Source organism: Arvicola amphibius, chromosome 4 (assembly GCF_903992535.2).
Source record: "Arvicola amphibius chromosome 4, mArvAmp1.2, whole genome shotgun sequence".
Classification (NCBI taxonomy): domain Eukaryota; kingdom Metazoa; phylum Chordata; class Mammalia; order Rodentia; family Cricetidae; genus Arvicola; species Arvicola amphibius.
In genome coordinates this window covers 30,642,929-30,669,137 of record NC_052050.1, presented here as the reverse complement: position 1 = coordinate 30,669,137, position 26,209 = coordinate 30,642,929, and the positions used below count along the sequence as shown (strand labels likewise).

The 26,209-nt window shown below is 40.1% G+C and overlaps 3 protein-coding genes across 7 annotated transcripts in view; 1 reads left to right on the top strand and 2 right to left on the bottom strand.

Moving 5' to 3' along the window:
• Positions 1–13,956, bottom strand: part of Stxbp4 (syntaxin binding protein 4) — a 155,353-nt gene extending 141,397 nt beyond the window's left edge. For 2 of the 4 annotated variants that reach the window (XM_038325747.1, XM_038325749.1), the window contains exon 1: positions 13,889–13,956. The gene's annotated coding sequence lies outside the window, so the exon portion shown is untranslated. Of the gene's footprint in view, positions 1–11,423; positions 11,491–13,888 lie in introns of those variants that run through there. The other 2 variants (XM_038325750.1, XM_038325748.1) reach the window with 2 other exon arrangements.
• Positions 13,957–13,994: 38 nt separating this feature from the next.
• Positions 13,995–19,165, top strand: LOC119811757 (cytochrome c oxidase assembly protein COX11, mitochondrial). The gene is made up of 4 exons (XM_038325752.2): positions 13,995–14,408; positions 16,306–16,461; positions 17,903–18,028; positions 18,873–19,165. The coding sequence occupies exons 1-4, from the start codon at positions 14,046–14,048 to the stop codon at positions 19,053–19,055; spliced, it is 828 nt and encodes a 275-aa protein (XP_038181680.1). The 5' UTR covers positions 13,995–14,045; the 3' UTR covers positions 19,056–19,165.
• Positions 19,166–20,189: 1,024 nt separating this feature from the next.
• Positions 20,190–26,209, bottom strand: part of Tom1l1 (target of myb1 like 1 membrane trafficking protein) — a 73,063-nt gene continuing 67,043 nt past the window's right edge. Inside the window, exons 13-16 of one of the 2 annotated variants that reach the window (XM_038325751.1) lie at positions 25,457–25,562; positions 24,990–25,062; positions 21,407–21,471; positions 20,190–20,862 (exon numbers count right to left, since the gene is read on the bottom strand). In XM_038325751.1, the coding sequence (XP_038181679.1) occupies positions 21,408–21,471; positions 24,990–25,062; positions 25,457–25,562 (243 nt within the window). In that variant the 3' untranslated portion in view covers positions 20,190–20,862; position 21,407. Of the gene's footprint in view, positions 20,863–21,404; positions 21,472–24,989; positions 25,063–25,456; positions 25,563–26,209 lie in introns of those variants that run through there. The other variant, XR_005285005.2, reaches the window with a different exon arrangement.

Here is a 26,209-nt window from a genome sequence, read left to right as displayed (position 1 = left end):
ACTTGCATAATAGCACGAGTTTAATCTTAGCCATCCAAACAGTGTGTGTGTGTTACTTGTTAACAGCTCTGCAACTGTGGATGCACATGCACACAGGTACATGGTGCCTCTAATTGGAGGTCAATGTCCTGTGTCTTTCCTTTCCTGCTTTCTCCCTCACCAGTTCAGGCTAGCTGGCAGTGAGCTGTAAGGCTGTGATAATAAGAGTGGATGGCCACCCCAGGTTTTTTTCATGGATTCTGGGGATCCAAACTCAGGCCTTCTTGCTTGCAAGGTAGACATTTTACTGACAAAGTTATCTCTCCAACCAAATACAAGATTTTTCTTTAAATTTATTTTTTATGTAAGTCCCTTCTCAACCATGTTCATTTACTGCCTCCATGTTTTATTCATGCATGTGTAGTGTAAGTGTGTTTGTGTGGGCATGTGCATGGGAGTGTGCAGGCAACTACCTGCGGAGAGGCCTACATCAGGTGTCCTCCTTACTCATTCCCCATCTTAGATTTTGAGGCAGAGTCTCCCACAAAGCCTGAGGATCACCAGTCTGATAGACAGAAATGCCTCTCCAGCTCCTCAGCATGGGGATGACCAAAGGATGCCATCACACCAGGCTTTTTATGTGGGTACTGGAGCTTACCAACTGAGTCATGATTCCATTTCTGTACCGCTGGTTCTTTATACGAGCCTGTAAACCGTTTAACCAATAGAGGTTTTAGAAATGTTATCCACAGTCACATGTACAAGCATGACGCATAAGTACCCATCACTTTGACAGGGTGATACAGAAGTAAACATTTTTTCTTTTACTAAAAATATAAGCACTCAATGAAATATACTGCTTCTCTAACTTGCTGAGTCAGAAGAGAGACAAGATTAGGTCAGCAAAAACAGAAACTGGGTAACTACAGAATAGCATTTTCTTTAATAAGATGAATTCATTTCAGAAAACTAGGCTTTACTGTGATATATCAATCTCTTACAGTTTAATTAAACTATAAATAATCAGAAATCTTATCAGATAAAAAATATCTGGCCATCATGTATACAATTTTTGATTAAGACTTGGTAATTTATAATCTCAACAATTTCTAAAATGAGATATTTTACTATATCAAATGCACAAAAAAGTAAAATAGGTAGGTATAAAATAAATTAGAAATGATAGTAAATATTAACAGGATGAAATTACCAGGAATGTCATGAAAAAAATGATACAAATTTCAATTACCCCCCCCCCAATAATGTCTGTTATTCTAAATGTCACCAACATGATTAATTCCTAAATTTTTTGAAGTCTTAATGAAAACTGTATCTTAAGGAAGACACTTTTGTTTTTAAAAAACTGCTTATTTTGCCATTTTCTATATTTTTTTCTGCTCAATATCCCCCCCATCAGTACTAAAACTACAAACACGGTTTTATCTCTTTGTTTTTGGTTGTGGACATTTTATGTAAACACATGCGGCTATATCCACTCGTCTTTAATGATTTCTGTACTTCAGTGTGAAATAGAAACTCCTTTCCCGCTCCGAGGTAAATACGTCAGTTCCATGTATTTTCTTTTGAGACTTTATGACTTAATTTAAAAGTCCTTGCTAACCACCTGAAGATGGATGTAGAGGACATCCTGGCCTTTCTCCCTGGAAGATCGTCCCCATGTCTGACCACACTTACAAGCTGTTTACCACCTCTGATTTGAAATGCAACCTTCAGACTAATTCTTGTATTTGGATCAATTCTTGCCATTTTGATTTGATTTCTTTGATTAGACTATTCATTCATGCACTAAAATTAATTACAATTAATAGGCTTTATAATATGTTCCTACATCTTATAAAACCAATTCTCCCTTTATATTTTTTAGTCAACTTTTCCTAGTTGTTTGGGTTTTTATATGTATATATTAATTTCAAATTTTCCTTAATTAAAAAAATGAAGCAATGGTATGTTAGAAAATTATATTATAAATTGAGAAAGTATTTAGTACCTATTTTTATGATCTTATTCTGAGTCAAAGAATTCGGTATATCTTTTGCTTATATCTTCTTTTGTGAATTCCTACAGGGTTCTAAAGTTATCTTCATATCAATCTTGTAAACTGTAAGTTAGTTTTTCAATACTTTTTTTTCTTAAAACTTTTTTTTCAAAACCTATTTGGTGGGACAAGCATGAGTGTTATGGAATATTAATTTGTGTTCCATTTGTTTATACCATGGAATATTTGTTTAATGATGCAAAGATGGGTTGCATTCTTTTATGTTGTATTTTTTTAACTCTGTGAAGCTGTCTTACTTTGCCGGTCTAAAGCACCTGATTGGTCTAATAAAGAGCTGAATGATCAATAGTGAGGCAGAAGAAAGAACAGGTGGGCTGGTAGGCAGAGAGAATATAAGGTGAAATCTGGGAAAAGAAGAACAAAGAGAAAGAGAACAAGGAGAGGAGGATGCTAGAGGCCAGTCACACAACCAGTTACAGAGTAAAAGGACAGGAAGATATGCAGAAATGGAGAAAGGTAAAAGCTGAGGGGCAAAAGTTAGGATAATTTAAGAAAAGCAAGTAAGAAACAAGCCAAGCTAAGGCCAGGCATTCATAGGAAATAACAAGTCTTGTATGTAATTATTTGGGAGCTGGGAAACTGATACCCCAAGAGTAAAAACAACCAACAACACATAAGGACCTGAGTTCTATCCCCAGCATCCCTGTAAAAGGCTGAGAACCCTTGGAATCCTAGTGCTGGGGACTGAGAAGGAGGCTCACTGAGGTTCACTGAATGCCCTTGGAATCCTAGTGCTGGGGACTGAGAAGGGAGGGCCACTGAGGTTCACTGAATGCCCTTGGAATCCTAGTGCTGGGGACTGAGAAGGGAGGGCCACTGAAGTTCACTGAATGCCCTTGGAATCCTAGTGCTGGGGACTGAGAAGGAGGCTCACTGAGGTTCACTGAATGCCCTTGGAATCCAAGTGCTGGGGACTTGAGAAGGCAGGGCCACTGAGGCTTGCTGGCCAGCAAGTATAGCAAACTTACATCCACCAGTGTTAGTAAGAGATGCCTCAAAATTAAGGTGGTGAGTGAGAGGACACCTGATTGCAACTCCCAGCCCTGCAACATGCCCATACACACACTTAAGTATGCTCACTCACACATGTACACTGAATACATACACTGGCACTCACACACCAACTACTTTGTAAATGACGAAAAGACTTAACTGTAGTATCTTCTAGGAAATAATTTCTCTCAGACTCCAAGCTCTGTAAACAATTAGATGTCTTAAATGAAAAAAGTTACTAGCAAGCCAACACACAGCAGCACAAATGTACTCACACACACACCCTTTGGTTGTAAACTGCCCATCTGCAACATGTTGATTTATATACAAGTGCATCACGACACCTCAGAACACACATGCATACAGACTCTCCTTATCATAAGCCACTGGACTTCTTTCTGTTGCCATTTCAAATATTAAAATAATACATCTCGAATACTCATAAGAGCTTTGCAAGCACAATCTAATACCTACCCTTCCTTGACAGCGTGCTGCTATGTTCATTTCAAAGCATTTTACAAACTGTGAGGTCAAGAAATCCCAATGTCTTTGTAACCATTTGCCCTCAGTAAAAAGATCGCTAGAAGGAAAAGGAAGGACAAATTGTGATACCCAGTCAAGGAGAGATTTGTTGGTTTAATAGCAAGACTCCAAAATCTAATAATGATGATAATGATAGTAACCCATAAGCCCTCTAAGAAAGCTTCTTTTCAGAGACTTCTGGCCATATAATAGGTCTCTGAAGATGCAGTCCACTATTCCAATCAACACAGAGGGGACTGTTAGTTTGCACTGAGTGGAAGGGCTTATCTTGTACAGTTAGAGGAGGAGAAAGGTGCTCAGTGAGGCTCTCCCTAAAGGACGGTACTGCTCCTCTTTCCAAGGATATAAGAGTGAAATTTTACTGGGGCTGGGGTATTCACATGCTATATAAAGAAACTAGTTTCTGGGCCGAGCAATAAGGAAATATAGGATACAACATGATTTGCTCACAAAAGATGTAGCTAATTAGTCATATATATCTAAAGAAAAGAGGTTTATAAAACACTCTTTGAAATAAAAATTTAACGCATAAGTAGGTGATTGTGCACAACAGAAGGGAGTATCAGTGGGCATGGCTACATCCCTGTGATACCAGCACAGGGAGGTTGGGGAAAGAGAAGGCTTATAAGTCTCATGTCTCAAGAAAGTAACAAAAAAAGGAAAAGAAAAAAACCAAAACAGAAAAAGGGGAAAAGGGGAGGTTAGAAAGAAATGAGAGGGGAACACAAAACATTTTAAGGATAGGCTTTTGGGGAGCCATAGAGGAGGTAAACACAAATCCGGGGTTTTTATTAAAGTCAAGGTATCTTTTTAAAAGATGGGGTATTTGTATTTATTCTTTGAGAATATCATACATGTATATAATGTGTTTTGATCATATTCAACCCATTTCTTTCTCCAATTCCTCCCACACTCACTTTACAGTCTCATGTCTTCCTATTTCCCTTTTCTCTTTTCTAAAAATTAACCCGTTGGATCCAATTAGCGTTGTCCATATGTGCACGGATATGGAGACATAGCATAGCTTCTAAAGATGGGTATTACAACACTTTATGGATAGTAAGAGGTGACTTAGAAAACATATAGAATATCTGCTCGTGAATGCCATCATGAGTAGTTTATCTAGATGGCACTTCTTGGCCTGTTGTCAGATATTTTTGTCAACCTGATACAAGCTAGAGTTATCAGAGAAGGGAACCTCAATTGGGAAAATGCCTCCATAAGATTGGGCTGTAGGTAAGCCTGAAGGCATTTTCTTAATTAGTGATTGATGGAGGAGGGCCCAGTCCATTGAAAGTGGTGCCATCCCTGCCCTGGTGGTCCTGGGTTCTGTAAGAAAGCAGCCTGAGCAAGCCACGAGGAACAAGTCAGTAAGCAGCTCTCCTCATGGCCTCTGCATCAGCTCTTGCCTCTAGGTTCCTGCCCTGTTTGAGTTCCTGTACTCCAGTGATCAAAGAGATACAGAACTGAAAGCCCAATAAACTCTTCCTTGCTCAACTTGCTTTGGTCACGGTGTTTCCTCTCAGGAACAGTAACCCTGGCTAGGACGGTACAGAACTCTGCCGCGACTGAAAGAGTGCTCGTTCTCTCAGGTCTGAGCTCCACTTCCGCTGCCCAGCTAGCCAAGGCATTTGAGAAGCCACTAGCTTAAACATGGAACAGCAAGCACATGCATGTCCTAACTACACTACACGGACTCCTGTGCCTCTGGAGGGAGGACATGGATCTTGTTTCTGATATCCATGTCTCTTAAGATGATTGCAGGCAAGGAGCAGCCTGTGATCAGGTCATCTGTGCGGAACTGAGTGGGAAAAGCATGCTAGTGTAACCACCTCACTCTGCAGTCACTTCAAAAGGGAGCGAGGGCAGTGATGCTGACTACCCAGTTTAAAACAAATGCGGCATATGTAATCTGACAGATTAAGAAATGCCCAACACTGGATCTCATATTAGAAAATAAATATCCCCTGTTGTGAAGTAAGACCAGCAGGTTCAGATCATCCTTGAAAAAAACAAAATGAGCCAGGAGGTGGTGATGCACATCTTTAATCCCAGCACTCAGGAGGCAGAGGCAGGCTATCTCTGTGAGTTAGAGACCAGCCTGGCCTACAGAACGAGTTCCAGCACAGTCAGTGCTGTTACACAGAGAAACCCTTTCTCGAAAAAAGAACAGCTTTAGAAACAGAGGTTGTAACCTGTTGTATACCACACCACAGCAGAGATTCTTTAAGGTCACATCAACTATGTATAGATCACGGGTGAAGAACACTGGCATGGCAGTCTGTTCATGAAAACTACTCTCCCGCTTGAGCGTTCATTTTTGCCCTCTCGGTTCCTGACTTTGTCTCCTGTCTTAAGTCTTAGAAGAAGGGCTGGAGGGCTTAGGAATGTCTCCTTTCACTTTCCTTAACTGATCCTCTGTAAGTAATGTGAAATTTTCACACGGTCAAGATAGAAAAGATGAATGAAAGAGTTACTTTTCCGTCTCCTTTACTCGGTATCCAAAGGCAATACTCACTAAGGCGTTTTTCTTTTCAGAATTCAAGAAGCTCAGGAATGCTGCTCATTTTTCCTGGGGTGGACACGTAAGAATCTGTCAATAACACATAGCCTAACCTTGCGGGAGATACTGGAAAATGCTTCAAAGAAAGGGACTTTGGGGCTTTGTGAAACATGAGCTCTGCAGAGCAGTTTTCTGGAACAGCCCCAACTTCTTCCTGCTTGCTTCCATGTGTGTGTTCCTCCGCCAATAACTACGTTCAATCCCATGTAGGTAATGTACCAAATTCTTGTCCTTGGTGAGTGCTCTCAGTGGTGTGAGAAAAACAATAAACAGCTAAAATAAAATATGTTATGTTTCAGATACTGGAAGGTAATGTCAAGAAAAGGCAAATTTAGAATAGGTAAGACCCAGACAATAAGGGAGCCATGACCAGGGAGAGACATGAGACAGATGGTTCTTGAAGAGCAGCACACATGTGGGTATCTATAGAATATGAAGAAGTGCAGCTGGACCATGGTGAATGGAAACAAGACAAGGTAGGTGGGTCTACACTACCTAACCTTGTGAACAAGGGTAAGGAGCTTGGATTTTTTTTATTGATTTTAGTTCAAAGAATAACTTGACTATTCACTGGAGACTGAGATTTTCCTTTTGCCTTTATTCTGTCTTTAACCAGCTGAGGTTGGGCTCTCTAGTTCCATATTTCCACTTGGTTTGGAGCCTTGTTTTTAAGGTTGCTTATTCCAATAGGTAGATTGTTCTTTACCTCAAATAGAATGTCAGTCAGTGCATTTGAGATAAGATAGGTGTGTGTGTGTGTGTGTGTGTGTGTGTGTGTGTATGTGTGTGTGTGTGTGCATGTGTGTGTATGTGTGTGTGTATGTGTGTGTATTGTGTGTGTGTGTGTGTGTGTGTGTGTGTGTGTGTACTTATTTCTAAACTGACCAGGACTGGCTATAACAAGGACCTAATATAAAATGAAAACACAAGGTTCCACATTAAATAACTATTAACATGTACAAGACAGAAACAAGCAGAGAATCAAGTTCAAGAACTATTTAAAATAGAGGGACATTTTGAGAGTAGTGTCCTGTAGGACCAGACAAGCCACATATTCACAGAGCTGGCTTTACTGTAATAAATGTTACTTGAATGAAGAGTGTGTATAGTGTATAAATGAATGTTTTTTATTCATCATATTTGTTACTTATATAAGCTCATTAAAGCCCATTAAAGAGGACCAGTCTATCAGAAAAGGCATAAAAGCAGCTGTCAGGAAATAAAGAAGAAGGAAACTAAGAAATTCTGAGGCAACTTGATGGCATCACTGTGCACTAATGGGGATATAGTGATTATCTAGCCTGATTGCAACTAAATTACAACTCGTTTTTCTTACTATTTATATAAATATGTATTCCTTCATACTGTGAGCTCAATTATTATAATAAATAACTCCAAAATAAACGGCTGCTAATTCTATTAAAATAATTGCTAGGTATCTCACATTGCTGGATGAATCCAGGAATTTTATTAGGCAAACAAACTGCTGGGAAATACAGATCAATGGCTACATATTTAGGCTGAAGCTGCAATTACATTATGCTTTTAAAATACTGAAAAATATGAGCCAGGCATGAAGGTAAACATTTTTAATCCCAGCACTGGGGTTGGGAGGGGGTGTATGACAGAGGCAGGTGGATCTCTGAGTTTAAAACTAGAGCTTCATTATCTTTAAGTTTTCAGAAAACCAACAACCAGGTTAGACAACAATATGTGATAGCAAAAGGTTTATATGGCAATTTATTTTACCTTATCAGTGTAAAACTAGACACGACCCTAGCTAACTAGAAAGAGTTTACCAGGTTTAATTATTTTCTGCTGAAGAATGCCATTGGACATTAGGTGCCAAGTCTTTAGTGCCAGTGCAGGCTTTACATTTTAAATGTGTGGCCATACTTCTGGCTGCAGAACAGGGTTAGACTAGCCTGGAGGAGTTCACATTCCATCCATTGTGGAGCACTCCTCGGCATTAGTTACCACTGTGATTTATGCAACATCACGAACACACTCAGACTCACCAAATTATAGCCTGGGGTTAAGCATTTATCCAAAGCTGTAGAGAAAAACAAATGCATTTCGGCAGTTTCTAATACTGCATTATTCCTCTAGTTGCATATGCCTATCTTGCATTATAAGATCCTTGATCTCGGGCCTCCACATTGTTTTCTAACTTCAATCTTATGTTTAATTCCAGTTTGTTCTAGTTCAGAAATCATTTTAAAATATGCTGTCTTCTAAATAGACAACTCAGCACATTAATGATTTTAGTCAAGGCAGAAGAAACTTGTCCTGATATTGAAAAAAAAGATGGTTCATTTGTTGTTACCACTGTCCATTGCAAAACTGCTTTCTATACAGGGCACAGAAAAATACCAGGAAGCAAGGAGTCACAAACATTTTAAGCATAAGCTCCAGCTGACACTACCCAGCTGACTTTGCTTGTGCAAGTTACTTCAATGCTTTCAGTCTGGTTTTCCTTATCTACAGAATGGGAAGATTAGCCTTAAAGGGGGCTGGGCTTGGGAGAGGGTAGGGGAAGGGACTATATTTCCAGAGTCAAGCTTCTCCTTTGTTGTCTTCCTTCCTTCCTCCAGGTCTTCAAAACTGCCTGCCGCTAACTATAGTCACTTTGCTTTTGGTTTTGCCCTCTTTTCTTTTGTCCTGCTGAATGTTTAGATGGTGCCCAAAATGGAGCATATTCTTTGAGTTGATATACCAGGCAGAAGTAAGCTCACATGTCTATAGCCAAGTTCTCAGCTATGGTAATTTGCTCAGATACTGGGGGAAGCAAACAGATAAGTCTATATATTAAAAATAATAGTAGACTTACTTCTCATGTTGGGCACACATACACAACTGTAACTATATATCCAAGTTATTTGGGTCTGTTTGAGAAGGTCTAGGGATAATGACTACTTCCGGTTCCTGGTTTTATTTCTAAATATCACTCTCCACTATAGGAAGCTAGACCCCCTGCAGTAATAGCTAGTGCCAAGGTTAGGACAGGAAGAATGGAAGAGGAGCATGCCAATGATGGAGGAGAGTTATCTATCTATGTTACTTTCATTGGTTAATTAATAAAGAAAACTGTCTTGGCCCTTTAAGAGACAGAAAATTAGGTAGGCGGAGTAGACAGAACAGAATTGTGGGAAAAAGGAAGCAGAGTAGGGGAGACGCTTCAGGCAGTCACCATGATTCTCCTCTCTGAGATGGACGCAGGTTAAGATCTCTCCTGGTAAGCCACACCTCGTGGTGCTACACGGATTACTAAATATGGGTTAAAGGAAGATGTGAGAATTAACCAATAAGAGGCTACAGATAATGGGCCAGGCAGTGTTTAAAAGAATACAGTTTCCGTGTAATTATTTTGGGTAAAGCTAGCCGGGTGGCGGGACGCAGACCCGCCGCTCCTTCTACATGCCAACAGTACCATTCACCCTTAATTAGAACAGAATTCATGGGTCTGTGTTGATAGAAACACATAATCAAAAATATGCAGTGGAGTTAATACTTTGCCTTATAGCTACTCCCAATAGCTTCTCCCCACAAAATGCATTAATTGCATCTTAATGAGTATAAAATGATTTTACGACCCTTGCAATAAAGAAACTTGGCTGGGTATGGTGGTGTACATCCCTAATTGCAGTGCTGAAGGCTGACATAGAAGGATTGTTAGTTGGAGGCCAGCCTGGGATTCTCTGGGAAACTGTCTCAAAACAAAAATGCAAACAAACAAATCCTTGAAAATACATATACTGGCAGGTTTTGTATGTCAACTTGATACAAGGTAGTTATCAGAGAGGAAGGTGCCTCAGTTGAGGAAAGGCCTCTATGAAATCCAGCTGTAAGAAATTTTCTCAATTAGTGATCAGCGTGGAAGGGCCCAGTCATTGTGGGTGGTGCCATTCCTGGGCTGGTGATCCTGGGTGCTTTATGAAAGCAGGCTGATCAAGTCTGGAAGCAAGCCAGTAAGCAGCATCCCTCCATGTCCTTAGAATCAGCTCCTGCCTCTGAGATCCTGCCCTGTTTGAGTTCTTGTTCTGACTTTCTTCAATGATAAACAGCAATGCTGAAGTATAATTCAAATAAACCCTTTCCTCCCCAACTTGCCTTTTTGGTCACAGCATTTGATCACAGAACTAGAAACGGTAACTGAGACATTACATTTAGTAAAGAGATAAACACCTCACAGTCATGAGTCAAGTTGAAACTATGTGATCCCTAAAGAAATTCAATGAGACAAGCACCTCACTTCTATTTCAGACTGGTGAAAACTAAAGAGGCAGGACAGCTAGAAACAAGGGGCCGTCCTGGACTGGACTGTAGACGTAAACTGGAATAACTGGGACAAGTGGTGCCTCAGAGTTTCTATTGCTCTAAAGAGACACCATGACTACGACAAGTCTCATAAAGGAAACCAATTCATTGGGTGGCTTACAGCTTCAGAGGTTTAGTCCATTATCTTCATGGTGGGGCATGGCAACATGCAGGCAGATATGGTGCTGGAAAAGGAGCTACATACTGATCCCAAAGGCAGCAGGAAGAGAGGTAAACTAGACGTAATTTGAGCATAAGAGACCTCAAAGACTACACCCCAGTAACACACTTCCTCCAACGTGGCCACACCTCCTAATAGTGCCCCTCCCTATGATCTTATGGGATCCAGTCACATTCAAACTACCATAAGTGGTACCAACTTAAGCAGAATCCACAAATACCATGGTATGAAGTTCTGAAGGTACATGTTCCTTAAAATCCTCATGTTGAAGCCCTAGCCCCAGTGCAGCTCTATCCAGATAAGCTACTATTAAGGTTAAATGAGATTATAATGGAGAACAAGTGATCAATCAGATGTAGTTAGTGTGTCTATAAGAAACACATCACAGTCGGGCAGTGGTGGCGCACACCTTTACCTTTAATCCCAGTACATGGGAGGAAGAGACAGGAAATCTCTGAGAATTCAAGGACAGCCTGGTCTAGAGTGAGTTCCAGGACAGGCTCAAAAGCAACAGAGAAACCAAGTCTCAAATCCCCCAACACCCCTTCAAAAAAAGACATCACAAAGCTTGCTGCCTTCTCCCAGGCATGCTAGTCCACAAGGGTACTACAGGGGATGGAGGACCCTCATGAGAAAGGCATTAGCCAGTACCTTGATCTTGGTTTCCCAGTCTCCAGAAACATAATACATTGTTGAGTAACCTAGTCTGCAGTATTTTGTTATGGTGGCCCAAGGTGATAGCACAGTAATATTGGATTGATGCTAAATACCCGATTAGGATGGCTGTGCTGAGTCCTTGTAATCAATACTTCTGTAGGTATTAAGTTTACAGTTCCAGAATATCACATGCCTGCTCTCTTCTCAGATGGTACAGAGATCTTTAGGATTAGGGAAACTAGGTGAAGGAAAAGTGGGAAATTTATTACGTCTGCAATGATTATGTAACTTTTAAAATTATTTCAAAGTAAAATTGGAGATTGAAATGTTTATCATCCAGAAACATTTTTATAAACATGAACTGTCATTTTCCATTATCGTACTGGGATTGAATTGATGTTTATTTTATTAAAAGAGAAATCTAGAAAAACTTACATCACTTTACTGCAATCATAATGGATGTACCTCAGATATCCACATTCAGTTAATAAATAAAAACATTCATGATAACAACTCTATTAATGACATATTTATACAGCTGCTTTGAATAATCTGGATGGAAAAATACCTGGAGACGGGGTGGGGGAAAGGGAGGAGCAGAAAGGTTGAAGGAAATACACTGTTAGTTTCAAGCACATTAAAGTTAGCATAGGATTTTTAAAAAAAATTTACAAGCATATTGTCTCCGTGTGTGTGTGCACACGCGCGCGCGCGCGCGCGCGCGCGCACACACACACACACACACACACCATGTACGTGAAGTGCCTGAAGGGCCTAGAGACACCAGAACTGGAGCCAAAGCTCTGAGTCCCCAGGTGAGTCCTTGAAACTGAACCCAGGTCCTCTGCAAAACAGGAAAAGCTTTTAACCTCCAAGCCATATCCACAGGCCCCTAGGAAGGAGTTTGAGTCTACACTGTAGACAATTAAGAGGTCTTATCCTGAAAACCTGACAGTCTGTGTAAGCATCAAGGTGAATACAGAGGGAAAGGATGACCAAACACTGCCATAACAAAATGAAAGCAAATTTCTAGAGTAAGAGAATTGTTACTTGTGTGGCCACGTGCCAGAATGATGTACTAGACAATGATTTCAATTTTACCAACACTACAATTTCGCAGCTCTGTGGCCACTAACCAGTCACTTATCCAAGGCCTCCATCTCCTCAGCTACTACCGTCGCCTCACGACTGCTTCTACCCTTGTCCCTTTTGCTCTCGTCATGTGACTAACATCTTCTTCCTTCAGTGTGAATAAAATCAGATCAAGTTACTCCAGTGTTCCTAACACTAAGCTTCCCTCAGACGTGGTTTCAATAGCTTTATCAGGTCTTTGTGTACCTGCTATGGCCCACTTCCACTGTCAGCTTTGTTCAGTATGAAAGGTTCACACTGACCTTGGTTTTTGTTGTTGTTGTTTTGTATCTCATCCATTACATTCCTGCCTCTGGACTTGTGTGTGACCCCAGACAGTATTGTGGGTAATTCTTTTTCATGGTTCAGGAGTAGGCTCAAATGTCACCTCTAGCATGACCTTATTTTACCTTTTACAGAGAGACATCATGCCCCCAGCTATTTTGATAACAGACCCTGTTAGCTGAAATCCCCTTATTTACGGGTTTATTTTCCGAGTCCTACAGTAGACAGGGCAATCAATAACAAAAGTGTGTGTGCCTGATTTATTTGGACGATGCCCCAGTCAACTAAGAAGTGCAAGGGATAAATGTTGACTGACCTACAGTTCTTTAGGCCTTCAGGTTTCTAACGCACGAAGTGGGGCTAATTAGACCCACTCTTCCCATTAGAAACTAGACCTAACTTTTATAAAAATCTTACTATGCCTGCAGCAGTGGGAAAATCACTTCATATGCTTCTCCTCGTGCACTACTGTGATTTCCACTCACGAAATAAGGTCAGCAGGTTATGGAGAAGTTAAAATAAAATAAAATAGATGTAAGGACAAGACCACAGTAAATTCATCAATGCTTAACCTCAGAATCTGCTCTTAGCTGATATTTAATAGTGGTCCTTGTTTGTCCTATTAGAGAACTGAAGAAAGCTATTGCATATTTCCCGGGGGTCTTTGCCTGTTCGATTCACATTCTTATTCCTTCAGTCCCCCCCTTTAAAAGGCCCTCATAGTTTGGTCCTTCTGTTCTGAACCGCAGTTTGCAAGCGGTTCTCTGCCTTGATGTTCTTATGGGGTGAATAGCAAAGAAGTATCAGCGTCGTGGAAGACGTCTGCAAATGAGCCGAGAAGTTGCACAAGTCGAGAGTATTGGAGAGGGATGCGGTTTGCACAGTAAGTGTTCCTGAAAGAAGTAAGTTTGCCTGACCTCAGGTCAGAGGTGGTGAGCTGTGGGGCTAGTGAACCCCAAGCGGGAGCCCCGCGCGAGAGCTGCCGCAGGGGGCCGCTGGGTCGAGACAAAGGCTGGTGGAGTTTGGGAAGATGGGTGGTAAGTGTTACAGTACAAACCCCAGTGAGGAGACCCAGATGCATTTTCCACAAAGTAAACTAGAGAAGTATTAGAGGGAAACAAACTGCAAGGCACAACCACCTACCAAGAAAACGCGAACTTACCCTCTTCTGGCCACCCGGCCTCCGTAGCCCGGCTACTACCTGAGGAATCTGGTCGTCAAGGCAGCGGCGGGGCTCAACCCGGCTACCGCGAGACTCCAGAGGTCTCGCGAGATCTCGCCTTGCGGCCCTGACAGGCGGGCGTGCTTTCCGGGGGGTTATGGGAGGATTTTGGTGTCCGGGATGGAGGTCGGTGGCTCTGTGCGGCCGATGCTGGAGCCAGCCCGGATGGGCGGGCTGGACTGTGGCGAAGTCGGAGCCGGTTCTTAGGCCCGGCTGGAAGGGGCTTGGAGGTGCCGGGCGGGGCCTGAGGCGGCTCGGGACATGGGAGCGTCCGAGCGGGGTCCGCGGTCCCGCCGCTCAGCCGCCCAGGCGGCCGAGGAGCAGCAACCCGTACCAGCGCGCGCAGGAGGACGAGTGGCGGCGGCGGAACAAGACGGTGCTCACCTACGTGGCCGCGGCCGCCGTGGGCATGCTGGGGGCCTCCTATGCCGCCGTGCCCCTCTATCGGCTCTACTGCCAGGTAGGGAGGGACGAGATGCGTACGTCAGGAGTCGGTGCGGCTCCAGATTGGGACAGACGTGTCCCCGGGAAGGCCAGTTCCGGGAGAGATGGAGCTGGTGCCACGCCTCAGAAGGAATGAGCCTTGTAACACAGGGACAGGGTACTCCTGGCACTTAGTGAGTGGAGAGGTTAGACAGGCTGTTAGTTACCTGAAAGTTCACGGGACACCCCGCCCCTCCAAAAAAATAAAAAAAAAAAAAAGATTTTCCAACATGACAGTAGTACTGAGACCGAAAGAAATGAAGCAGTTGACACTCCTGAGTGTCTGTATTCACACGCTTTCGTCAGGTTAGGCTAGGTTAACATTAGGTCTTAAAAAAAGTAGCCTTAAAATCAAGTTCCATGTTTAACACTAGTATGCCCTTGAGAATGCCCTGCTACTGTGAAATCAACAAGTTTTAGAGCAAGAAATAAAGTAAATATAGGATGCCATGGAATGCAATGGTCCCTTTTTATGAGCCAGTTAAAATAAAACCCAGCGATACTATGATCGCCTCGATACTATGATCTAGTAGTAGATCTGAGGGGCAGGGTAGTAAGTCTGAGCTTGAGCCACGACGTCACTTTAATGACTGTCTAGTTTAGTTTAAGCACTGAACTTGAGAAACTTTAATCACATATGTCCCAAGAATATATAAGGAATTGATATTGAAGGAGAACACTTAAATTTTCGTTTTATTCAACTGACCTAAATTCTTTAGGAAAAATAGTTTGTCTTAAAGCTCAGTCTCTTAAACAAAATTATATACATACTTGTTAAATAAAGTCAAATACTTGTCCTGCAATTCATCTCTTAGGTTTAAAGCGGAATTTGACAATGTTGAGAGAAATTGATAAAGCTAAATAACTTATGTAACAAGCGAAAGAAAGATAGTAAAATATTAATACAGTAGTTTTTTTAGAGTCTTCCATTAGCCTCAAATTTGGCCTTTTGTTTTTCTAGTATAGGAAAGGTAAATTATCTGGGAATCAGAATACTGTTACCCTCTAGCAGCATAAGAATATCTTGGAAATAGCATTACCCCACATCTGAAAATGATAGTAATGAACCCGGGTCCTTTGGAAGAACAATCAGTGCTGGAGAGATGGCTCAGTGGTTAAGAGCACTGACTGCTCTTCTAGAGGACCCAGGTTCAATTCCCAGCACCCACATGGCAGCTCACAACAGTCTGAAGATCCAGTTGCAGGGGATCTGACACCTTCACACCAATGCACATAAAATAAAGTTAAATAAACCATAAAACTATTTTTAAAAAAATTCCTGGTACTTTATGGAAGTTGACTGGGAAACCAAAAATAAAAAGCTTATAAAAGATCAGGTACTCATTAACTGGCAATGAAGGATAAAAGATCTCTGTGTTTGCAGAGAATTACAGGTAAGTGTCAGATAATCATTGGTCCACCCACATGGGGAAACACTTATGATGCCCTGGGAAAGCAGATATACAAATTAAACTCTGAACTGATTTCAGCTCTGAAAACTGTGGTGCAGAAACAGGGACAGTTTTGTGTTTTAACTGAAATGACTGGGTGTGGGCAAACTGGGTTTTTTTTTAGTGAAAAATTGCTTATGTAAACTAGACTGACAGTGAAGGGAACTTGTTTAGTGAAAGGTTACATGTCAGTAATAATAACTTGTCTTCAAAATCTGCTTTTAAAAGTGACTCCTTGCTAGAAAAAAATAGAACTCACTTTACCAAATATAGGCAAACCATTGACACAGAGGAAAAGATCAGGGGTAGTAAACAGTTTGGCCTAAAGTAGAGCATTCCGTTGTTTTTCAAATTTTACTTTTTTCCAGGAGATACATGGAGATCTAAACACTGTTGCTTAACGTATCCAGTGTCTTGTTCTAGACTACTGGACTTGGAGGATCCGCAGTGGCCGGGCACTCCTCCGACCAGATTGAAAACATGGTGCCCGTTAAGGATCGAATCATTAAGGTCACCTTTAATGCCGACGTGCATGCCAGTCTCCAGTGGAACTTCAGACCTCAGCAAACAGAGATATATGTGAGTGACGAGTGGGTGCATCTGTTAACCCATCTGTGCTAAAGTTACACCTTCTAAGCATCTCAGAATGCTAGTACACTCATGAGTAGATAGACTTGATAATATTCATGGGATCTAAGTCACAGAGTGGAATTACTCAAGGAATATGTTAGTGTTTTGAAACATTTACTTTTTTATATTCCCTACATTTAAATGGAATTATGGCATTTGGGGTTTCTGTGATAGTCCCACCCTACATGCCAGGCCAGCCTCAGACTCATGATTCTCCTACCTCAATTTAGCCTTGCTTGCTGTTATTCTTGATTTCTCAGTGCATTAACCTTTGCTTAAATAAGGGCTTTATTCCTTTCAGTTTTACTCTGGTTATAAACTTACTGTAATCTATTTAAGGTTAGTTTAACATTGATATCCCTTAAAATTACTCAACCATGGCATTAAGATCTAAATAAATTAGGTATAGAGGCATGTGTTATGTATGGTGCTTGCTATATTTTAACTTTTAATCAATTGAAACAGTGTCATGTGTTTATAATCATGTGATTAAAAGTTGACTAAATCCTAATGTTGAGTTTATATCATGTTATATAGCTTCCTGACTTTTACTATGGTATAGGTGATAATAGAAAAAATGTGGAGAATCATTGGTCATAATAAGTAATTGACTAACTTATCAGAAGCATTTCTGTCCATCAAAAAGAAAAATATAATTTTGAGATGAAGAGAAAGTACTGAGGTATGAACCAAGGGTCTTGTATGTGCTGGGGAAGAACTCTACCATTGAGCTAAACATACAGACTAAGAAAACATTTTAAAGATGTGAAGTAATCATTTCAGTAGTAACAACAGTCCAGCATCATTGTATCCAAAATGCTTTTGAATTGTTAATAATTAGAGTCCTGAAAGGATTTGAGGTAAATGCTTTTTAACTATAGATTACTCTCAAAAGCCTTAATTTCAAATGTTATTTTAACAAACCCTTATAAAACAAAGTGCTTCCCCAGTTTGGTGAATATCACTTAATCTTCTTTAAGGATTTTGTAGGTTATGATTTTGAATACTGGTTCAAATTGCATGGCAATAATCAGGGTGATGGCAAATTGGTACATCATAGGATGTCCTATGGAAATTTTTACAGCCCCTTTGCTTTTATTTCTCAAAGTATTAACTCCTTTTAGTTTAACAGATAGTGTTCAGTCAATTTTTACACTGGTTATAAATGTAAGTTATTCAGAATTGAGCTAAGTTTAATATTGGCACCCTTTAAAAAATTTGGCAATCATGACATAAGCAAATACACAATCTGAAACTAAGATAGGTTTTTGGCAATGTTCATAGTACATTGAGATAGGCACTATAGTCCAATGAATAAAAAAATAGTATGATTCTTAATTTAGTGGGGGGAAAGAATAGCATCAAATATAATGTGTGTTTGTTGAAACAGGTGGTACCAGGAGAGACTGCACTGGCATTTTATAAAGCTAAGAATCCTACTGACAAACCAGTAATTGGAATTTCTACATATAATGTTGTACCATTTGAAGCTGGACAGTATTTCAATAAAATACAGGTAAACTGAATGTAAACTTTATGATAAAAGTATGTGAAACTGCTTATTATAAATTAAATGCTTTTAATTTCTAGAAGTTCACTTTCTGGCTGGGTATTGTGGCTCATGCCTATAATCCTAGTACTCAGTAGGCTGAGATGGGAGCATTGTCATGAGTAGAGTCCAGCCTGGATATGGGTATGTAATGGATTCTAAGCCAGGCTGGCCTGCAGTGTAAGACCCTGTTTCAGGAGAGAAAAAGGAAAAGAACAAAAAAAAAGCCTAGATTAGTTATTAGTTCTTCTAAACATAAAGCCATTTTTGTGTCTTCATGCTTGCACCATCTAGATGGAGGGGGAACCAAATCTGTGTTTGTTCCTTTTGTTTATTTGTTTTGAGACAGGGTCTATGTATCCTGACAGTTGGAGCCCTGTAGACCAGGCTGATTCAAACTCACAGAGACCCACCTGCCTCTGCCTTCCAAATGGTGGGATCAAAGGGCTATACTGCTGTACCTGGCTACTGTATTATAAGATTAGAATTAAATTGCTTCTAGCTGGGCGGTTGTGGCACATGCCTTTAATCCCAGCACTTGGGAGGCAGAGGCAGGCGGATCTCTGAGTTCGAGGCCAGCCTGGTCTACAAGAGCTAGTTCCAGGACAGGCTCTAGAAACTACAGGGAAACCCTGTCTCGAAAAACAAAACAAAACAAAACAAAATTCTTAACCCTTAAAGCAAAACTCAGTCTGTTCAGAAAGGATGCTGCTATCCTATGGTGGTGCTTAAGGGCAGGAAATGAATATTGCTGTGTTTAAGTAATAGAGTAGGAACCTTAATTAACCAACTATCTTTCTGTAATTTGTAGTGCTTCTGCTTTGAAGAGCAAAGGCTTAACCCACAAGAAGAAGTAGACATGCCAGTGTTTTTCTATATTGACCCTGAATTTGCAGAAGATCCAAGAATGGTGAATGTCGATCTCATCACTCTTTCTTACACCTTTTTTGAAGCAAAGGAAGGGCACAAGTTGCCAGTTCCGGGCTATAATTGAAGTAGATTCTAAGGCCTGCTTCAGATTTGTGATTTTTGGAAAATCATGTATTGTGCTTTCTCAGAAGAGAAATATTCTACACTAATGTATATTGAAACCTTGTATTCTAAGTGATTCTATTTCTTTCTTCCCAACTTCATTTATCTCATTTAAGACTGAGAGAATGGGTTCAAGACTCAGTCTGTGATAAAAAGATGCTGCTATCTCTGATGGTACTTAGGGGCAGGAAATGAACATTGCTCTGTGTGCAGTAATAGGAATGATATTTATCAAGACATGAAGATATTGACTGTCGGATGTGCCACACGGGTAACTGTTGAAAACTGCACAAAAGGTCAGGGAGATGAATCAGTGGGTTAAATTGTTTGCCTCATAGGCCTTGACAACTTGTTTCTAGTTCCTGGAACCAGCCTTAAATAGTGAGTGGAGTAGCTGACACCTGTAATCCGAGAGTCCTGACAGTGAGGTGGGAGGCTGAGCCAGGAGAATCTCCTCACCTTTATATGCATGCTATGACACACATGCACACATAAACTGCTTTAGTGCTTCAGTTTAATTCTGTAGTGTTAGGACCTTCACACTTTTACCAATGTATCTGGAAACTTTGAAAAAGAAAATATGCTGAAGTGGTTTTGGTTTATAAACCTTATCACCAAGCAAGGTGGCTGCTACTTTCTGCAGTATAAAGTGACACAATTTAAAACTGTTCATTTAGTTTGTGTGCTGGGAAGGTGAGTGACACATATGTACTGGTCAGCAGACACACTGCGGGAGACAGTTTCCAAAGGTGAGTGACACATATGTACTGGTCAGCAGACACACTGCGGGAGACAGTTTCCAAAGGTGTCAGACAAGGTAGCAAATGCCTTACCTGCTGAGCTGTCTTTGGCTGAACTGACAGTTTTAAAAACTTAAAGAAGAGGAAGAGGAATCACTCGGCTCTGACAGCTCGCTTCAAGTTTGTAATCTTCATTCAAGCGTGGCTTTTCCTGTTAAGATTGAGGGCTATTTTATTCAGAGTATTGAATAGACAATGACTTGGATATGATGATAAAGTGATCTAACAGAAGAATTACATCTGCTAGTCTGTGCTCGCATTTATTGTCATAATTCCAAATTCATTAATGGATGATGTAAGAAAGAAATTGTGAAGATTTATTGACATAATGCTCTTTGAGGAAAAAAAAAACAACTCTGACAAATTAATAGTAATTTAATTTTAAGTGAATGATGCACAATTTTGTTTTCCAGTATTTGTTTCAAAATGTAAATTATAATAAAAGGCAAGAATGTTTAACATTACAAAGGCCACCTGATGCAGTGACCTGCTCAGGCACTTGAAATATAATTAAATCATCAAGTTTAATCCAAAGTGTTATTTATATACAAATGCAAACTGACTTCTACATTCAAATTCAGTTAAATGAAGGCACTCATTATTTTCCTCACTTCCTGCCCCATCTGTTCACAATGCTTTGTAGTAGGACGATCTCCAAGTATCCTTATAGGTCTGTGATGATTTCTATTGGTAGGAATGCCTGCGCAGCAGAAGAGTCTTCAACTTAACCAGTTGACCTCGTACCAGGAAGTTTTCCTTCTGCTGAAGTTGTAGTTGTTATAGTCAGCTTCTCCTGAAATCCTGAGCCATTGTCAGGAGTAGCAGTGTTAGCTGGGGAATGTTAACTATTCTGTTGAGAAATGGTCCACTGGATTTCCCTGTTGGCAGGACTTGTCTTTTAGGCTTCTGTGGAGCAGGGACTGCTTTATCAGGCTGGTCCTTTGTGCTGCTAATTAGCTGAGCATACACCTGAAATAAAGGGAAGACATTGGCCCTTCTCTGCATTTCCTGAGAGACTGGAAAGCCATACTGTTAAGCAGAGGAAAGGTTGGAATGCACTTTTCCATGGTTGGAGGTAGGAAGGGAGTAAACAGTGAGCAGGTCAGTGAGACCAGGCATTCAGTGGTGTGTAATAAGATAACCTGTGCAGGAGCACTACTGATGGCTTCTGCTGGCCCAGCTAACAGGTACGGCTGCACACTGATGCCACAGAGTTGTATTAAAATGACAAAGTTTTACTGATCATCTTTTTATGTTAACATTAATATTTATATACCCCAAACCAACTTCTGTATTTCCATGCCTCGTTTCTAGATGATAGATAATGAAGAGTGTATGTCATTAATGAGCACTGGTCAGTGTGGAATAATTCAGAGGAACTTGGTACTGTGCTGAAATAGGTGTCAGACTTGAATGGTGCTTATAGAATTTAATACCAATATGCTAATTCCACTGAATTATATGGAGTTTATATTGTATAAGTTGGTAGGTTTTTGTTTTGTTTTGTTTTTACCTTAGCAGTTACTGTGATTTTGAGCTTCTTTGTGGTGGTAAACATCAATTTCTTCATAAACAGCTCTGAAACAAAGCCACCAAGGTAGAATTACACTTCAATTACAAAGTACTGTATTAGCACCACCAAAACTGAAAGTACAGGCTTTTGGGGTGGGGTGTCAGGCATCATAAGTGAATAAAAAGATCTTTATCCTGTACCTCATTCTAACATAAAAACATTCTAATGCTAGAGTTCTTTCCCATGCCTATTAAAGGCCAATTTATTCTTACTTTTGATTTAAAGGAAAACTGGTTCGTATTTGGGCAGTTTTTTTTTTTTTACTTTAAAACAAATCTAGTTTTAAAATATTTTAAAAATATTAATAGTCTGCTGGGCGGTGGTGGCGCACGCCTTTAATCCCAGCACTCGGGAGGCAGAGGCAGGCGGATCTCTGTGAGTTCGAGGCCATCCTGGTCTACAAGAGCTAGTTCCGGGACAGGCTCTTAAAAAAAAAAAAGCTGCAGAGAAACCCTGTCTCGAAAAACCAAAAAAAGAAAAAATATTAATAGTCTGCTTTATCTAACATTGTATTATAGTCTAGACTTGGGAGAAACCTTTAGCTTGTGTTGGTCATTTCTGTACCATTAATAAATTATAATTTTTAATTCCCTAAGTTTATATGTAATTTTATTGCTCAAAAATTATCTGTACCCAAAGGTGGCATTCATATATAGAATATAGCAAACACAGCTGGGAGAAACCTCCCAAAATAACACTAAAACAAACCAAAGTGATCAACTTCATAAATTTTACCATGTTTCTAAAAATTTTAGACTTACTTTCCATAAAGTAATTTTACCTTTTACCCTGTTGAAGCCACTGATCTCATTATCTCTCAGGAAGAAACCTCATGTATTGTTTCCCATCTTAATATGGGAACTTAACATGTCCTTTCTCAATCCCTCCAGTTTATTCTCATGTGCATTGCCCATTATTTCCACTATCCTGTCAGCCTGTCTTCTCAGACACCTCTTCAGCAAATGCCTTCTTTTCCAAATCTTCAACTCCTCTAGGTCCTAACCCTCCGCATTTTCTGCCAGTGCAGTTTCTCATCACAGCTCCTAGAACCCACCTCAATAATCCTCTAGTTCCCAAGCCATCCCATCTCTTTACATTTATCTTGTAAGATATTTGTATGTATTTTCACTCTTAATTTTTAACATTGAAATGTGGCTTCTGTCCCCAATTCACTAAAATAGCTTTAATAAAACCTATGTGCACGTAGCTGAATCCAACATCTAGTTTTCGGTTCTTGACCTGGTTGTACTGTGTATAATGTTCATCATAGCTGTGCACAGGGTAAACTTCCACGCCAGGCACTAGATTGCCGGTTCCTTTCTTCATTGTCCGTGTTGGCATTTCCAGTTCATTGAATGTGCTAAACCTGCTTTCTACTGTGTGTGTTTTTGGTTGTTATTTTGTAGACTTGACAAGAATTAGCAATGCTGCCTCCTAGGGTTACCTCTAGCCTTCATTTACAGTAGTTCATATACACTCTAGTTACTATATCCTTTCATTGACATATATTTGCCTGTCAGCTTAATTTTTTTCTCCACATTACATTTCATGTTTAAAAGAGCAGAGAGCTTGTCTTGCTCAAAATTAGGTATTAGTCACGCCCTATTATTTACATGAAATGTTGAAAGCGATGTGTGTGCTAAATATACATAGATAACTTCAGAAAGAAAATTTTTGGCCTGGGATTCCTGGCCAACCAGTGATGTGAAAACTCTAGAACTAAGAGTTTCTGCTTTTCCTTAGAAGTTCCTGGATGTCATAAGACCTTCAGTAGGCTCTGAGTCTCCAGAAAGCAAGAAACACAGTGGTGAAGAGTTCCAGGGTTTCTCTCCTCCAGCTTCCCTACTGACCGTCTCACCTCTGGTACCTAGGACACAGTATACTTACTTAAAGCCATTAGTTAATCTGAATATGCTCAGGAATCTGACATATTTGAACATGAAATTTAACTACATAAGTACATGTGTTCAGTGGTGCAGCCACTTTTATTAAGCTTAGCCAAGGGAAATTCCATCATCCTTAGGAAAGGTGCCTAGCAGGTGGATGTGGTGGTACGTGCCTATAATCACAACACTCAGGTTATGGCAGGAAGGTCTCCTGAGTCTGTTTGATAATAAATGATACCAAAATAGCTGTCTACTTTGAGGGCTTAACTAGACAATATATCTAATGCTCCCATGTGCTAGGACATTGGCTGTAAAACAGGACCAAAGCAAAATATATATGAAGAGGAACAGGTTAAAAATAAGCAATAAGAGCTCATGAGACAAGCCTAAACTAAGGCTGAGCATTCATAATTAATAGTAAGTCACCATGTCATGATTTCAGGGATGGCTGTCCAAGAAAACCTACTACAATTGGCAGTCATGGGTACATGGTGAACTACAGAACATACTCTGTACCACCACCTTTGCTAGCATTATGAACACAGCTATGGCGCTTATACAGTATCACAAATCTTTAGAACTACTTGAACATACTAGTTTTTAACTATGAGGAATTGATTTTTTTTTTTTAATGTACATTTTAAATTCTACACAGGCCAAACAAAATACTACTGGGGACCAGATATATAGACTCCAGGCTGCCAGTTTCTGATTGATTTCCAAAATCTTGTTTTGAGCATTTTTCACAATGGGGATAATCTTCCACTCAGGATTGGTATTAAATCTGTAATAGGGAGCTGGAGAGATGGCTCAGCAGTTAAGAGCACCCGTCACTCTTCAGAGGACCTGGTTTCAGTTCCTAGCACCCACACAGATGTTAACAATGGTCTGTAGCAACAGTTCCAGGGGATCTGACACCCTCTTTTTGCATCACAGGTACAGGTACACATATGCTTCACAGTCACGATGCAGGCAAACACATAAAATAATAAAATCCCTATAATGTGCTTATCATTCCATATACAACCTGGCAAACAGGAAACCATTCAGTGATGGTACCTTAAGGATTTCCAATTCAAAGCATTTTTATTTTCCTTTTGGACAAGGTCTTGCCTTGTCGCCTACACTTGCCTGACTCGTGATCCTCCTACCTGTATCTCCGACATGCTAAGAGTATACTGTATAGCTACAGCTGACATAAAACAGTTTTAACATTAATGGTCACTTTTAAGGATATCTTTGTCATGTTGAACACAAGAAGTTCTCTTACATGTCTTTTGATTCAGTTCTGGGAGAACAGTTTTAAAATGTGGCATTAAAATGTCAGCAAAGAATAGTGTCCTTCTCAAGCAGAAAGAACAGTGTCCTCAAGCAGAAAGACACTTGCCACCAATCTATGCTAAATGCTGGTTCCAGTTTCTCAGCGTGTGACTCTAGCATTTTTATTTTTCAGTCACAGGCCGAGAGCAATAAGGCCATTAATAGCAACGGCCACTATAAAACCTCATAAATCATTTTTAATAAGGCCATAAATTTCTGCCAAATGCTAAACAAAGTTAAATGATTGACCAAGCTCAGCTCTGTCCTCAAAGAGAACTGAGACAAAACATAAATTAATGATTTTATAAATGACTTACTCTGTAGCAGGAGCTAAGGGATCAAACTCCATTACCTCGTAGTAATTGGGTGGTTGGAGATCATTGTTTAGCACTTTAGGTGCATGAAGAAGGGAAAAAAAAAGACCATTAAGTACACAATATGCTTGTGAGAAGCATGCACAATTCATAATTTGTTTAATGTAACTGTTAAATATTTAAATATGAGTCTAACAAATACAACCAAAACAGACAGTTAAAATGTTACTAAGTTCCATGAGTCTATGCATAAAATAGAATTTCCAAACTTCAACTACAATTTTATTTATTTTAGTGTGAACCAAATACAACATTCAGTTCAGCACAAGTATTTTTATAGTCTCCTAATGCAAATTATAATGAATGGTGTCAGCCCTGAGTTTATTATATGTATTTTCATAGTACAACGAGTTTTCTGCATTTCTCTATTTTTAATCAATAATCTTTGACAGTTAGGGTCTTGTGTGTACCTGGATGATTGCTGGGCAAGGGTGGCTGCCTCTGGCTCGGTGGTGCTGCTGTGGCAGGCTGTAGGCTAACTGGCTGTAGTAATACTGAATTGGAGTCTTCCGGAAACTGGAGAAAGCATAACACGTGTTCAGGCATACATTGTACATTAAGCATTTTTGTTACCAAATGGCACTGCTCCAAGAGTCATACATTCAGCTGGGTGAGAACTAGTCATTTTTACTATTTCCATTTTTACCTAATAACTACTTGTAAAATTGTCTGCATGGTTTCATGCTTATTACATTCCATTTCCCACATAAAATGTAAAATGTATTTTAAAATACTGTTTTTAAGGAAGAATCGGAATTGTGTGGCTCCGTCTAGCTTCTGTTTCACTCAGAATATGAAATCTCAGCCTTGAACAGGAATGAAGTTCAGTTTACAAATAGGCATGCAGCGATGCTATCAAGCCTAAGAGAGATATGTCGTTCTTTATCCAGGTTTAGCTAGCATAGCCAAATAAAGATAGAACTTGAGAGGCCGAGACAGGAAGATGGTGAATTGGAGGTTAGTCTCATCTACATAGCAAGACCCTGTCTCAAAAATCAAAATTACAGTTTTTGTAATTTCCTCTTTTATCCTACAAGTATGCCACTTTCTAGCTGCCAGGCACTATTAAGACAAGAAATAAAACAGACCAAGCACCTGCTATATTTCCACAAAGTGGAAATCAGTGTCCGGTGGCCTGTTCTATGGTGAAAGAGCAGGATAAG

Bases quoted from the DNA above. Each gene is read 5' to 3' on its own strand.
- LOC119811757 (XM_038325752.2), top strand. From the start codon at position 14,046: ATGGGAGGATTTTGGTGTCCGGGATGGAGGTCGGTGGCTCTGTGCGGC. The intron at 14,409-16,305 runs GTAGGGAGGGAC...GTCTTGTTCTAG, and splicing joins TCTATCGGCTCTACTGCCAG to ACTACTGGACTTGGAGGATC. The intron at 16,462-17,902 runs GTGAGTGACGAG...TTGTTGAAACAG, and splicing joins CTCAGCAAACAGAGATATAT to GTGGTACCAGGAGAGACTGC.